The sequence below is a fragment of the Hyla sarda genome, chromosome 4, assembly GCF_029499605.1.
Source record: "Hyla sarda isolate aHylSar1 chromosome 4, aHylSar1.hap1, whole genome shotgun sequence".
NCBI classification, from domain to species: Eukaryota; Metazoa; Chordata; class Amphibia; order Anura; family Hylidae; genus Hyla; species Hyla sarda.
In genome coordinates, this window is record NC_079192.1 from 276,678,515 (window position 1) to 276,690,611 (window position 12,097).

The window sequence follows — 12,097 nt, forward strand, 5'->3', positions numbered from 1 at the left end:
TAAGCAAACGTGGTACCAATAAAAACTGCAGATCATGGTGCAAAAAATTAGCCCTCATACCGCCCCATATATGGAAAAATTAGAAAGTTATAGGTGGTCAAAATAGGGCAATTCCAAACATACTAATTTTGTTAAAATAGTTAGAGATTTTTTTTTAAGCGGTACAATTAGGCTAGGTTCACATTGTTTAATTTCTGGGCAGAATTTCTGCCGGAGATCATGCTGGAGGCACTAGGACCGCGCGGACTGCATTGCCGTCCCCATAGATGATTGCCGTCCCCATAGATGTCAATGCATTTCTGAACAGATCTCCCAAAAGATCTACCCAGAAATGCATTGCCGTCTATGGGGACGATAATGCAGTCCTAGTGCCGCCGGCTAAATCTCCGGCAGAAATTCTGCCCAGAGATTCCGTAGAGTGAACCTAGCCTTATAGAAAAGCGTATATCATGGGTATCATTTTAATCGTATTAACCCACAGAATAAAGAAAACATGTCATTTTTACCGGAAAGTGTACAGTGCGAAAACACTCTTCCAAAATTTTCTACATTGCGGTTTTCTTTTCAATTTTCCCACATAAATAATATTTGTTTGGTTGCACCATACATTTTATGGTAAAATAAGTGATGTAATTACAAAGTACAATTGGTGACACAAAAAAAAGCCCTCATATGGGTCTGTGGATGGAAATATAAGAATTATGATTTTTAGAAGGCGAGGAGGAAAAAACGGAAATGCAAAAATAAAAATTGGTCTGTTCCTTAAAGGGGTATTCCCACCCTAGACATCTTATCCCCTATCCAAAGGATAGGGGATAAGATGTCTGATCTCGGGGGGTCCGCCCCCTCCCATAGACTTGAATTGAGGGGACGGGCGTGACGTCACACGGGGGCGGAGTTCTGATGTCATGGACTTCCGTTCCCGTTGTCGCGACTCAGACCCCCCAGCACTTCCTGACAAAAAAACAGGTGGGAGCCCTGAGATCAGACATCTTATCCCCAATCCTTTGGATAGGGGATAAGATGTCTAGGGTGGGAGTACCCCTTTAAGGGGTTAATAGCTGGAGGCACACTGGCTGGGAAAAAGCTAAGCTTAGTCTGGGCTGGTGTAGTTTTAGAGACTTTTCAGGCTTTGCGCCTTTTCACAAAAAGGCGCAGTTGATAAAACCCTTCCATATCATGTGTATTGCCAAAATCAGTTGATTACAACTCAAAATCAGCAGAAATATGTAAACCAAAAAGCGCAAGTAAACCCTGCTTGCGCCTTTTTTGCGCCTTTTCTAGACACAAAAATTGTCTAAAGACAATGATAAATGTTGGCCTATGAGAGGAGTTCATTAAGCTGTTTAGAAACTTTTTTTAAAATCTAAGATTGTCGCACAAAAAGTTTGTCAGTTCCCATGCGACTTTTGTGAGACTTTTGCTTTTGATCATATTTGAAAGTAAACCCCCATTTGCGGTGCTTTAGACTAGTTTTATGCAGTGGGCAGTGATTATGTGTGACTTTTCTCTGAAAGTCTCAAAAAAGTCTCAGCACCATGATTTACACACGAACTCACACCATGTTTTTTTTTTTTTTTTTTTAAGAGCTGAGGCAAGTGCTCTCTATCACCCAAAGTGCAAGAAAAAGTGCAAACATGTCGCACTAAAAAAATATGCACAAAGGATGCGGTCTATCGCTAAGCCCTTCTCCGATAGGAGAGAGGCCCCCCCAACAAATCTACCCTCCACCTCCGGGCCAAAAGGCCCCTGCAAGGATCCAGGTTCGATGCTCCTTTTCGCCGAAGCTACTAAGGGGCCGAAAATGCTCCTGGCTTCAACCTAAGCATTAGCCAAGGTATCAGCCGAGGAGCCGTATACTGGTGGCATCTTGACCAAAGCCAAGATGCCCAGGGGTTGCAGGGAGGTGAGGAACCTAATGGCCACACAGACCTCCCCTAGACCACCAGGAGGAACACCCAGAAGGGCTACCACATCCTGACAATCCTGTGTACAAATAAAGACACAAATGTGGCAGTGACAAACAAAAAACTCACACCATGTCACTTCAGTCCTGGAAAGCAGTCTAAACGAGTAGCATGAGCGTCAGTTATGTTGGGGACAGGTGGAACACATCCCCCAGATGAACTGACGTGGTGTGGGTCCTCTGATGCCCCCACCCTCAATTGTGCCCTCAGGATAATTTAGGATAACAGGCGGCAGGGGGAGGATGTTGATGCCGAGCAGGCAAGTGAGGCAGCCTGTTTCCATTGCCTGAACCTTGGCTGCTTAGCTTATTTCCAGTGCCGCGCGCTGACGGAACAGGTGGGAAAAATTGGATGACTCTGAGGTAATGTTCCAGTGCGCCAAATTCATCAAATGGCGTGCGACTTTTGGTGAATTTGGTGCTGGAAGGTGTATTCTTAGGTGACTTGTCACATCTATAATAGCACATATACTATTAAAATATTGATGGATGCCCCTCTATAAGGCTATGTTTATGAAATTTTCCGGACAGACATGCCGTAGACAGCGGTTTGTGGCAGAACATGCCAGTGCTAGACTGCTTGGAAATGCACTTTCTCCATAGACAGCAATGCATTTATGAGTGGATTCCGCCTAAAGAATTGGCATGTCACTTTTTACTGCCAAGACCGGAATTTGAATTTCAATGGCAGATGTTTCCAGCATGGCAGGATACAGCAGAATCACACTGAAAACAATAGGTATGTGCTGCAATGGAATTTCCAAGCAAAGGTTTTTGACTGGATTTCGCTTGGAATTGTGCTGTGTGAACATAGCCTTAGTGGTGCTTGTATAGATACATATATAGGTGGATACATAAATGGGCCCAAGACCCTCACTATTATGTAAAAAGTGAATAAGCAGCTATAAGAAGGCAGAAAATAAGCTTCTAGTCATGCTGCAGCAATTGGGAAAGAGCACAAGCTCTAATGATAAAGCCAGGCCTCATGACGTCATCAGTAACTGGGCAGCCCACGAAGCCTGACACTACATTTCCCGAGAGCCTCCAGGGCGCCGTCATGACGTTTTCGGAAACCGACGTCGAATTCTCACTTGTGCGTGACAGGAGGATCCGGTGGCACGCAGAGAGAGTCGAGGCTGCATTCACTATAAGACAGGATGACCGGGTTACCCCGCAGGATCGTTAAGGTAACGCAGAGGGCCCCCATCCGGGCTCTTAGCTGGGGCCATGTATTCCGTGTGCGGGGAGGAAGCCAGGGAGTGCTCCACCCTCCGTGCATCGCCAATATGGCAGGCGCCGGGTGGTGGAGCGGCCTGGTGTCTGTCGCCCCACGAGTTGGTGTATGAATGGGCTGTGTCCGGTGTGGGGTAACCTGCCGGGGCCCCCTGCACTAGCCGCCTGTGTTAGGATGTATGTGGCCTGCTCCTCACTCATTGAATGGTGTACGGGGCCACACCCACTGCCGCCCCTGGCAGCCCGCCCTCCCGCTGCTTCGCGGCTATACACACTGACTGCTGCCGCAGCGGTACCGGAGGAGGGGCGGCTGTGTGTGCTGGACCCAGAGCACCACTGTATAGTCAGCTTCCTTTCGGTCTCCCATTCATCACTGCAGATACTGGCTGATAACAGGGAGCAGTAGACTGCATGGAGCTATCCCTCAGTGTTTCCCAACCAGGGTGCCTCCAGCTATTGCAAAACTACAACTCCCAGCATGCCCAGACAGCCTTCAGAGCAGTAGACTGCATGGATTTATCCCCCAGTGTTACCCTACATCAGTGTTTCCCAACCCATGTGCCTCCAGCTGTTGCAAAACTACAACTCCCAGCATGCCCAGACAGTCTTCGGAGCAGTAGACTGCATGGATTTATCCCCCAGTGTTACCCTACATCAGTGTTTCCCAACCAGTGTGCCTCCAGCTGTTGCAAAACTACCACTCCCAGAATGCCCAGACAGCCTTCAGAGCAGTAGACTGCATGGATCTATCCCCCAGTGTTACCCTACATCAGTGTTTCCCAACCCATGTGCCTCCAGCTGTTGCAAAACTACAACTCCCAGCATGCCCAGACAGCCTTCGGCTGTCTGGGCATGCTGGGAGTTGTAGTTTTGCAACAGCTGGAGGTGCATTGGTTGAGAAACACTGCCCTATATAATCGTGTCCTGTTAAGGGGATCATACTAGTTAGAAAATGGCAAGTGTGACCAGGGCTGTAGTGTCCCTTTAGCATCTCTACAGAGGTACAGTCAGGGTCTGGTTCTATTTGTGGCTGTGATGGATGGGTGCTGGGGTTCTGATCTGAAGGGGAATCTGTCACCTGCATTGAGGGGGTGGTCCAGTCCTGAAAAACGTATCCCCTATCCTAAGGATAGGGGATAAGTTTCAGATTGTGTGGGTCCAAATGCTGGGGCCCCCTGCGATCTCCTGTACGGGGCCTGGCAAGCCCGTGGGAAGGGGGCGTGTTGACCACCGCACGAAGCTGCGGCTGACACGCCCCCTCAATACAACTCTATGGCAGAGTCGGAGTGCTGTATTGAGGGTTGGCTGCCGCTTCGTGTGGTGGTCAGGGACCCCGTACAAGAGCTTTCCGAGGGTCCCAGCGTTCGGACCCCCAGGATCTGAAACTTATCCCCTATCCTAAGGATAAGTTTTTCAGTACTGGATATCTCCTTTAACCCCTTAAGGACTCAGCCCATTTGGGCCTTAAGGACTCAGACTATTTTTATTTATACGTTTTCGTTTTTTCCTCCCCGCCTTCAAAAAAATCATAACTCTATTTTCATCCACAGACTAGTATGAGGGCTTGTTTTTTGCGCGACCAGTTGTCCGTTGTAATGCCATCACTCACTTTACCATAAAATGTATGGCGCAACCAAAAAATACTATTCGGGTGGGGAAATTAAAAAGAAAACCGCAATTTAGCAAAGTTTGGAAGGTTTTGTTTTGACGCCGTACAATTTACGGTAAAAATGACGTGTTCTTTATTCTTTGGGTCAATACAATTAAAATGATACCCATAGTAATATACTTTTCTATTACTGTTGCGCTTAAAAAAAAAAATCGCAAACTTTTCAACCAAATTAGTACGTTTAAAATCCCCCTATTTTGAAGACCTATAACTTTTTAATTTTCCGTATAAGCGGCGGTATCAGGGCTAATTTTTTGCCGCCGTGATCTGTACTTTTTATTGATACCATATTTGCTTATATAAAACGTAATGACATTTTTTTTGAATAAAATGTTATTAAAAAAAGCAGCTCACCGTGCGGTTTCATTAACATTTTATTAGTTCGGATATTTACGCACATGGCGATACCAAATATGTAAATAAAATATTTTTTTTACACTTATTGTGGGTGAAATAAGGAAAATGGGACAATTTATGTCTTTATTGGGGAGGGAGTTTTTTACTTTTTTTTTTTTTTTTTTACATTCGATTGCTAATACTGTTTAGTGTTATGCATAGGATATAGCACTGATCAGTGTTATCGGTCACACACCAGAGCATAAGACCCGTGGGAGGCAGGTGAGGGGACCTCCGTCTGCCGTGCTGGATGATCGGATCGCTGCGGTTGATTCGATCATCCATTTTAGTGTCCGCAATGCTGCAGATGCCGTGATCTGTATTGATCACGCCATCTGAGAGGTTAATGGCGGACATCCAATTGATCGCGGATGTCCGCCATTACCGGCGTGTCCCTGGCTGCTATCAGCACCCGGGACCTTCCGCACATGATCCGGGCATCGCTCCGATGCTCACGGTTAGGCATAGGACATACATGTACATCCTGGTGCGTTAAGTACCAGCTCACCAGGGTGTACATTTACGTCTGGCGTCGTTAAGGTGTTAATGGGGTACTCTGGTGGAAATTTTTATTTTTTTTTATCAACTGGTGCCAGAAAGTTAAACAGATTTGTAAATTACTTCTATTAAAAAAAATCTTAATCCTTCCTGTACTTATCAACTGCTGTATACTACAGAGGAAATTCTTTTCTTTTTGTGATTTCTTTTCTGTCTGACCACAGTGCTCTCTGCTGACACCTCTGTCCATGTCAGGAACTGTCCAGAGCAGGTGAAAATCCCCATAGCAAACCTCTCCTGCTCTGGACAGTTCCTGACATGGACAGAGGTGTCAGCAGAAAGCACTGTGGTCAGACAGAAAAATCCCAAAAAGAAAATAATTTCCTCTGGAGCATACAGCAGGTAAGTACTGGAAGGATTAATATTTTTTAATAGAAGTAATTTACAAATCTGTTTAACTTTCTGGCACCAGTTGATTTAAAAAAAATGATCTAAAAAATTTTTTTCGACTGGAGTACCCCTTTAATATGCTGGTACAGGCTAATAGTGTGGATGACGCTGATTCCAATGCTGTTCCACTCTGCTCACTCAGATCACATGACGATCATCACAGGTCCTTCAGCCATATTCTCTTCTATCAGCACTGCTAGGTACAGGAGGTGTCACAATCATGTGACCAACCAGGAGCTTAGCAGTGCAGGATATCAAATAGAGGAGTGGCTAACAGACCTTTAATGATGATCATGTGATCGGTGTCACAGAACATCCCCAATAGAGATCCGCTTTTATAAGCCACAGTGGAGAGCATTGTAAAAGCCTGTCCTCGCTGATCAACGGTGTATTGGGAGGCCTCTCATTGTGTTTCCCAACCTGTGGCATGCCCGCCGCTGCAAAAAAAAACTACAACACTCACAATGTGGCATGATAGAAGTTGTAGGTTTTCAACAGCTGGAGAGTGACATGTTGGAGCCACGGTCTTAACCCTTTATGGAGGTACGGTATGGGCCCATAGCAGGATAAGTATAGGTACTATTACAGAGACCTTGTTCAGCTGCGTACGTTAGGCTAAAACTATGGGAAACTAGATCATTAGGGCGAAAGGTTGTCAGGATATATACACATACTGGGGTAAAGATCTCTAATAGGGGGGTCCGAGAGATTCTTCCTGATCCATAGAACCGATAGAGCCACAGAAGGAACCAGAGGACAGAACGTATACATTTTTATAAAGATATAATATCTTAATAATCTATGCAGATGTAAAATGTACCCATCTTGTAGCCAGTGGGCTGGGGCAGATTTATGCAACCATTCACTGTGCTGCTTTCATTTTTTTTTTTTAAAGGAGCTGTGATTGGTTGCTGTTGGTAAATAAGATAACTTTTTGTTATATCTGCCCCATTAATGTTTTTTTCAGCAGCATTAGGCTGGTGACTATCAGGTTTCCGGCTTGTGTCAATCATTTTGCTGGACCTAAAAAAAAAAAAAAAAAAAAAAAAAAAAAATTACTACTTGCGACTTTTTTTTTTTTTGTCCCATTATTTGAATGGATTCTATCACAGATGTGAATCTAGCTTTACTAGAGCAACAGACTAGATAAAAGCCCAGGGGATGTGTAGAGTGGTAATTGAAAATTATACTTGGCTTCATTCCTGATCCCCTATATCGGACATTCAATGTATGGTCTCTATGACCACAACAATAGTAATGTTGAGCATTTATGACGGAGCAATGATTATTCAAATTGAATAAATTATCGTAAAATGTAACCTTCACTGTACAAAAATGTATCTCAAATCAATTCCTCTGTATTCAAAATGACACCCATGTAGTGGGACTTTGGGCCATAATCCTTAGATCACTGTCACCATATATGGGGGGGAGGTATTAGTCTGCAGATAGGGCTGATACTTGACCAGAGAAAATAACTCCTAGTCTGAAGGGGTGGGATGGGATAGGTGCACACTATTTTCCCACCCACAGTCTCTCCCTCCTTACTAGGTTGGCGCCTGTGACAGTCTCTTCCTCAAAATAACAAACAAAGGGTTAGAAAGAAAAATCTCCATTTAAAATTATTACATGCTTAATGTGCCATCTATGGTGAGCAACATTATGCACAAAGTGCACAAAAGCCCCACATACTCTAAAAAGAGTCAAAAAGAATATTCACAATGTTGGATCAAATATTACTCAGGTGGTCCCCAATAAAGTGGATTCTCTTTGGGGTTAGTAACTGAATCTCTGTTATATAGGTCCTGACAAGTTTTCTTACTTTAAATGGGCACTCTTATGAAAACTGATTTTTGCTATTGGTAAATAAAAAATACAAAGCAATATCAAGGTAGAAAACTAACAAATAATAAAAATAACAGCAGGGGGGGGTTTATCATGATTGGGCAGTGAACTGGAAGGATTATAAAATTTAACAAGATCATAACAGGTACTCTTTCAAGACTTGGTGGCTTTATACACTGCTCAAAAAAAAATAAAGGGAACACATGCTAGATCTGAATGAATGAACTAATCGTATGAAAAACTTTCGTCTTTACATAATTGAATGTGCTGACAACAAAATCACACAAAAATTATCAATTGGAATCAAATTTATCAACCCATGGAGGTCTGGATATGGAGTCACACTCAAAATCAAAGTGGAAAACCACACTACAGGCTGATCCAACTTTCATGTAATGTCCTTAAAACAAGTCAACATGAGGCTCAGTAGTGTGTGTGGCCTCCACGTGCCTGTATGACCTCCCTACAATGCCTGGGCATGTTCCTGATGAGGTGGCAAGTGGTCTCCTGAGGGTTGTCCTCCCAGACCTGGACCAAAGCCTCTGCCAACTCCTGGACAGTCTGTGGTGCAACGTGGCGTTGGTGGATGGAGCGAGACATGATGTCCCAGATGTGCTTAATCGGATTCAGGTCTGGGGAACGGGCGGGCCAGTCCATAGCATCAATGCCTTCCTCTTGCAAGAACTGCTGACACACTCCAGCCACATGAGGTCTAGCATTGTCTTGCATTAGGAGGAACCCATATGGTCTCAGGATCTAATCTCTGTACCTAATGGCATTTAGGCTACCTCTGGCAAGCACATGGAGGGCTGTCTGGCTTCCCCAAAGAAATGCCACACCACACCATTACTGACCCATCGTCAAACCGGTCATGCTGGAGGATGATGCAGGCAGTAGAACATTCTCCACGGCGTCTCCAGCCTCTGTCACATGTGCCCAGTGTGAACCTGCTTTCATCTGTGAAGAGCACTGGGTGCCAGTGGCGATTTTGCCAATCTTTGTGTTCTCTGGCAAATGCCAATTGTCCTGCACAGTGTTGGGCTGTAAGCACAACCCCCACCTGTGAACGTCGGGCCCTCATACCACCCACATGGAGTCTGTTTTCTGACTGTTTGAGTGGACACATGTACATTTGTGGCCTGCTGGAGGTAATTTTGCAGGGCTCTGGCAGTGCTCCTCCTGCTCCTCTTTGCATAAAGGCGGAGGTAGTGGTCCTGCTGCTGGGTTGTTGCCCTCCTACGGCCTCCTCCATGTCTCCTGATGTACTGTCCTTTTTCCTGGTAGCGCCTCCGTGCTCTGGACACTACGCTGACAGACACAGGAAACCACCTTGCCACAACTCACACTGATGTGCCATCCTGGATGAACTGCACTACCTGAGCCACTCTTGCTCACTAGAATGAAAGCATCGCCAGCATTCAAAATTGACCAAAACATCAGCCAGGAAGCATAGGAACTGAGAAGTGGTCTGTGACCACTGCCTGCAGAACCACTCCTTTATTGGGGGTGTCTTGCTAATTGCCTATAATTTCCACCTGTTGTCTGTTCCATTTGCACAACAGCATGTGAAATTGATTGTCAATCAGTGTTGCTTCCTGAGTGGACAGTGTGATTTCACAGAAGTGTGATTGACTTTATGTTTAGTGTTCCCTTTATGTTTTTTGAGCAGTGTACATATTGCCTTTGCTACTGCTTACACCTCTATGCATGAGAGAGAGGTTGAGCTTACCTGGCACCAGAGTTTTGTTAGGAGCGATGCCAGATGCTGTGCTCTATTGTGTGACAATTGGACTTCATTTGATCCATTCAGGTTTATGGGCCTCTCTGCAAACTGGTTATTAGAAATGCTGATATGAAGCCTGACATTTTGCCGACGTGCCCGTGAACAAGTAAGGAACATATTCATAATTGTGAAGATATTTGCCCATTTGGACGAGCAGCCCTATGTAAGAATGTGCCTTTATAACAGCCTTCAGAGGTTTTGGTCATCTGGTCACTTTGCTGCTGACATTTGGGACTTGCTAGCCTTTGCTTAGAGCTGTAAACCAGAATAATCCTTGTTCGCATGCTTCTCACCTGCTTTAATAGCACAACGGACGGACTGTTCTCTTGCACATCCTAAATATGTCCTTTTCACTATCCATAGATATTTTTCTCACAGGTATTCTCCCATTCAAGTGTTGTTTTTAAAGGGGTACTCCACCCTAGACATCGTATCCCTTATCCAAAGGATAGGGGATAAAATGTCTAGGGGTAGAGTATTCTTTAAAGGCACCACGAGGAGTGTAGATAGGTCTTCCCTTATGTGTCTATATTAAAGACCAATCAAAATGAAGATAAAAACTTTGTGCTTTGCCCATAGCAACCCATCACAGCTAATCTTTTATTTTAATAGTGCAATTTAGCTGTGATTGGTTGCTATAGAAAAATAGGACCGTTCTTTGGGTCAGTTTTGATAAATCTGCCCAGAAGGCTCCTTGTGGGGCCCATACCCCTGGCGTTACTTTGTGCATGAGGCCTAAAAGTCACTTGAATAACAGACTAAGGTGCACAAGACGATCGTTGCTTGGGGCCTATTTTGCAGCATTAGCATACCAATGAATGAGGAAGCCATGTAAGCACGTTGTAGGGAAGTGAGATGAAATGACTGTACAGAACATGCTGGAATAGTCTCTGTAGGGAGGGTAAATACATGGGTTCCCTTTTTACTGTGGCACTCCTGCCATGTGACATCGGATTAGCCCGCGGCCTAATCATCGGGGTGAAAAGTGCAGGTTTATATGTTTTGCTTCCAGTCAGGCCGATTATTTACATTAGGCAGACTGGATTGGCTTCAAAGAATAGCCCAAGAGCTGCGAGCACTGTGCCAGCAATTCATCTAATCTGCTTTCACTGCATTACCTAGTGGAAGTGATCAAGAAGCAACAATTGCAGCTGGTGCCAGCAGTGTGGTGCCCATGTGAGGAAGGTCAGAGGGTGACGATGATGTGGCCAGAATACATCTGCCACCTTCACATCATTTTTCCTTTTAGGGACTGTTTCCAACTAAAGGCTGGGCTACTGAAGTGCCGTGCCCCATGCTCTCTTCACTACAGGGATATGGAATTCCTATCACCCGACACCCGGGACATGCAGTGGCGGGCGCCGGGCAGGTGAATTTTTCTGGCCCTTAGCCCTGCTTCGGGCAAGCAGTGCCGGACCTGACAAGCACGGCGGCGCTCAGCAGTCTGTATGGAGCCGGCTCCAGACTCCTGCCCGCTCCGTACTCTGCAGCCCCCAGCTGTTCTCAGCCGGGGGCCGCCGCTAATAGCCAGCATGCGGCGGGATATTAACCCTTTAGAAGCTGACAGCGGAGTCTAAAGGGACATGTGAATGCTCCCTGGTGGGCTAGTTGGGTGGATCGCTCCCTACCCACCCCCTGGCTGGACTAGGCTCTATCAATGGATTGCAGAGCACACAGATCAATGGAGTTCAATAGAACAATATTGATCTGTATGAGGAATCTAATGATTTCTCCTAAAAGTCTAATAAAGTGTAAAACTAAAAAAAAAAGTTTAAAAAAACGTTTGACACACATTAACCCCTTCCATGTTAAAAGTTTAAATCACCTCCTTTTCCTATATAAAAACATGTAAACATAATAAAAGTATATTTAGTATCGCTGCGTGCGTAATTGTCCAAATTATCAAAATATAACATTATGTATCCCATATGGTAAATTATGTAAATGTAAAAAAAAACACAGAATTGCAATTTTTAGAATATCTCAGAAAAAAAAAAAGCTAGATCAATACCAAAATGGTACCGATACAAAAAATTGATTATAAACAAGAATTTCCAGCACGGCAGATTCTCTTATGAACTTCCAGCTTTATTGCAATATAAATAATCCAACACACAGGGCAGGAGAATGGTGACATGTTTCGGTCTGATCACCAGACCTTAGTCATGACTGGTAATCAGACCGAAACATGTCACCATTCTCCTGCCCTGTGTGATGGATTATTTATATTGCAATAAAGCTGGAAGTTCATAAGAGA

At 44.7% G+C, this 12,097-nt stretch overlaps 1 protein-coding gene across 1 annotated transcript in view; it reads left to right on the top strand.

The window, feature by feature from the left end:
• Positions 1-2,996: 2,996 nt before the first annotated feature.
• The window catches only part of UBE2N (ubiquitin conjugating enzyme E2 N), a 30,073-nt gene continuing 20,972 nt past the window's right edge, over positions 2,997-12,097 (top strand). The window contains exon 1 of the mRNA XM_056574344.1: positions 2,997-3,153. Coding sequence (XP_056430319.1) covers positions 3,124-3,153 — 30 coding nt within the window. The 5' untranslated portion in view covers positions 2,997-3,123. The remainder of the gene's footprint in view (positions 3,154-12,097) is intronic.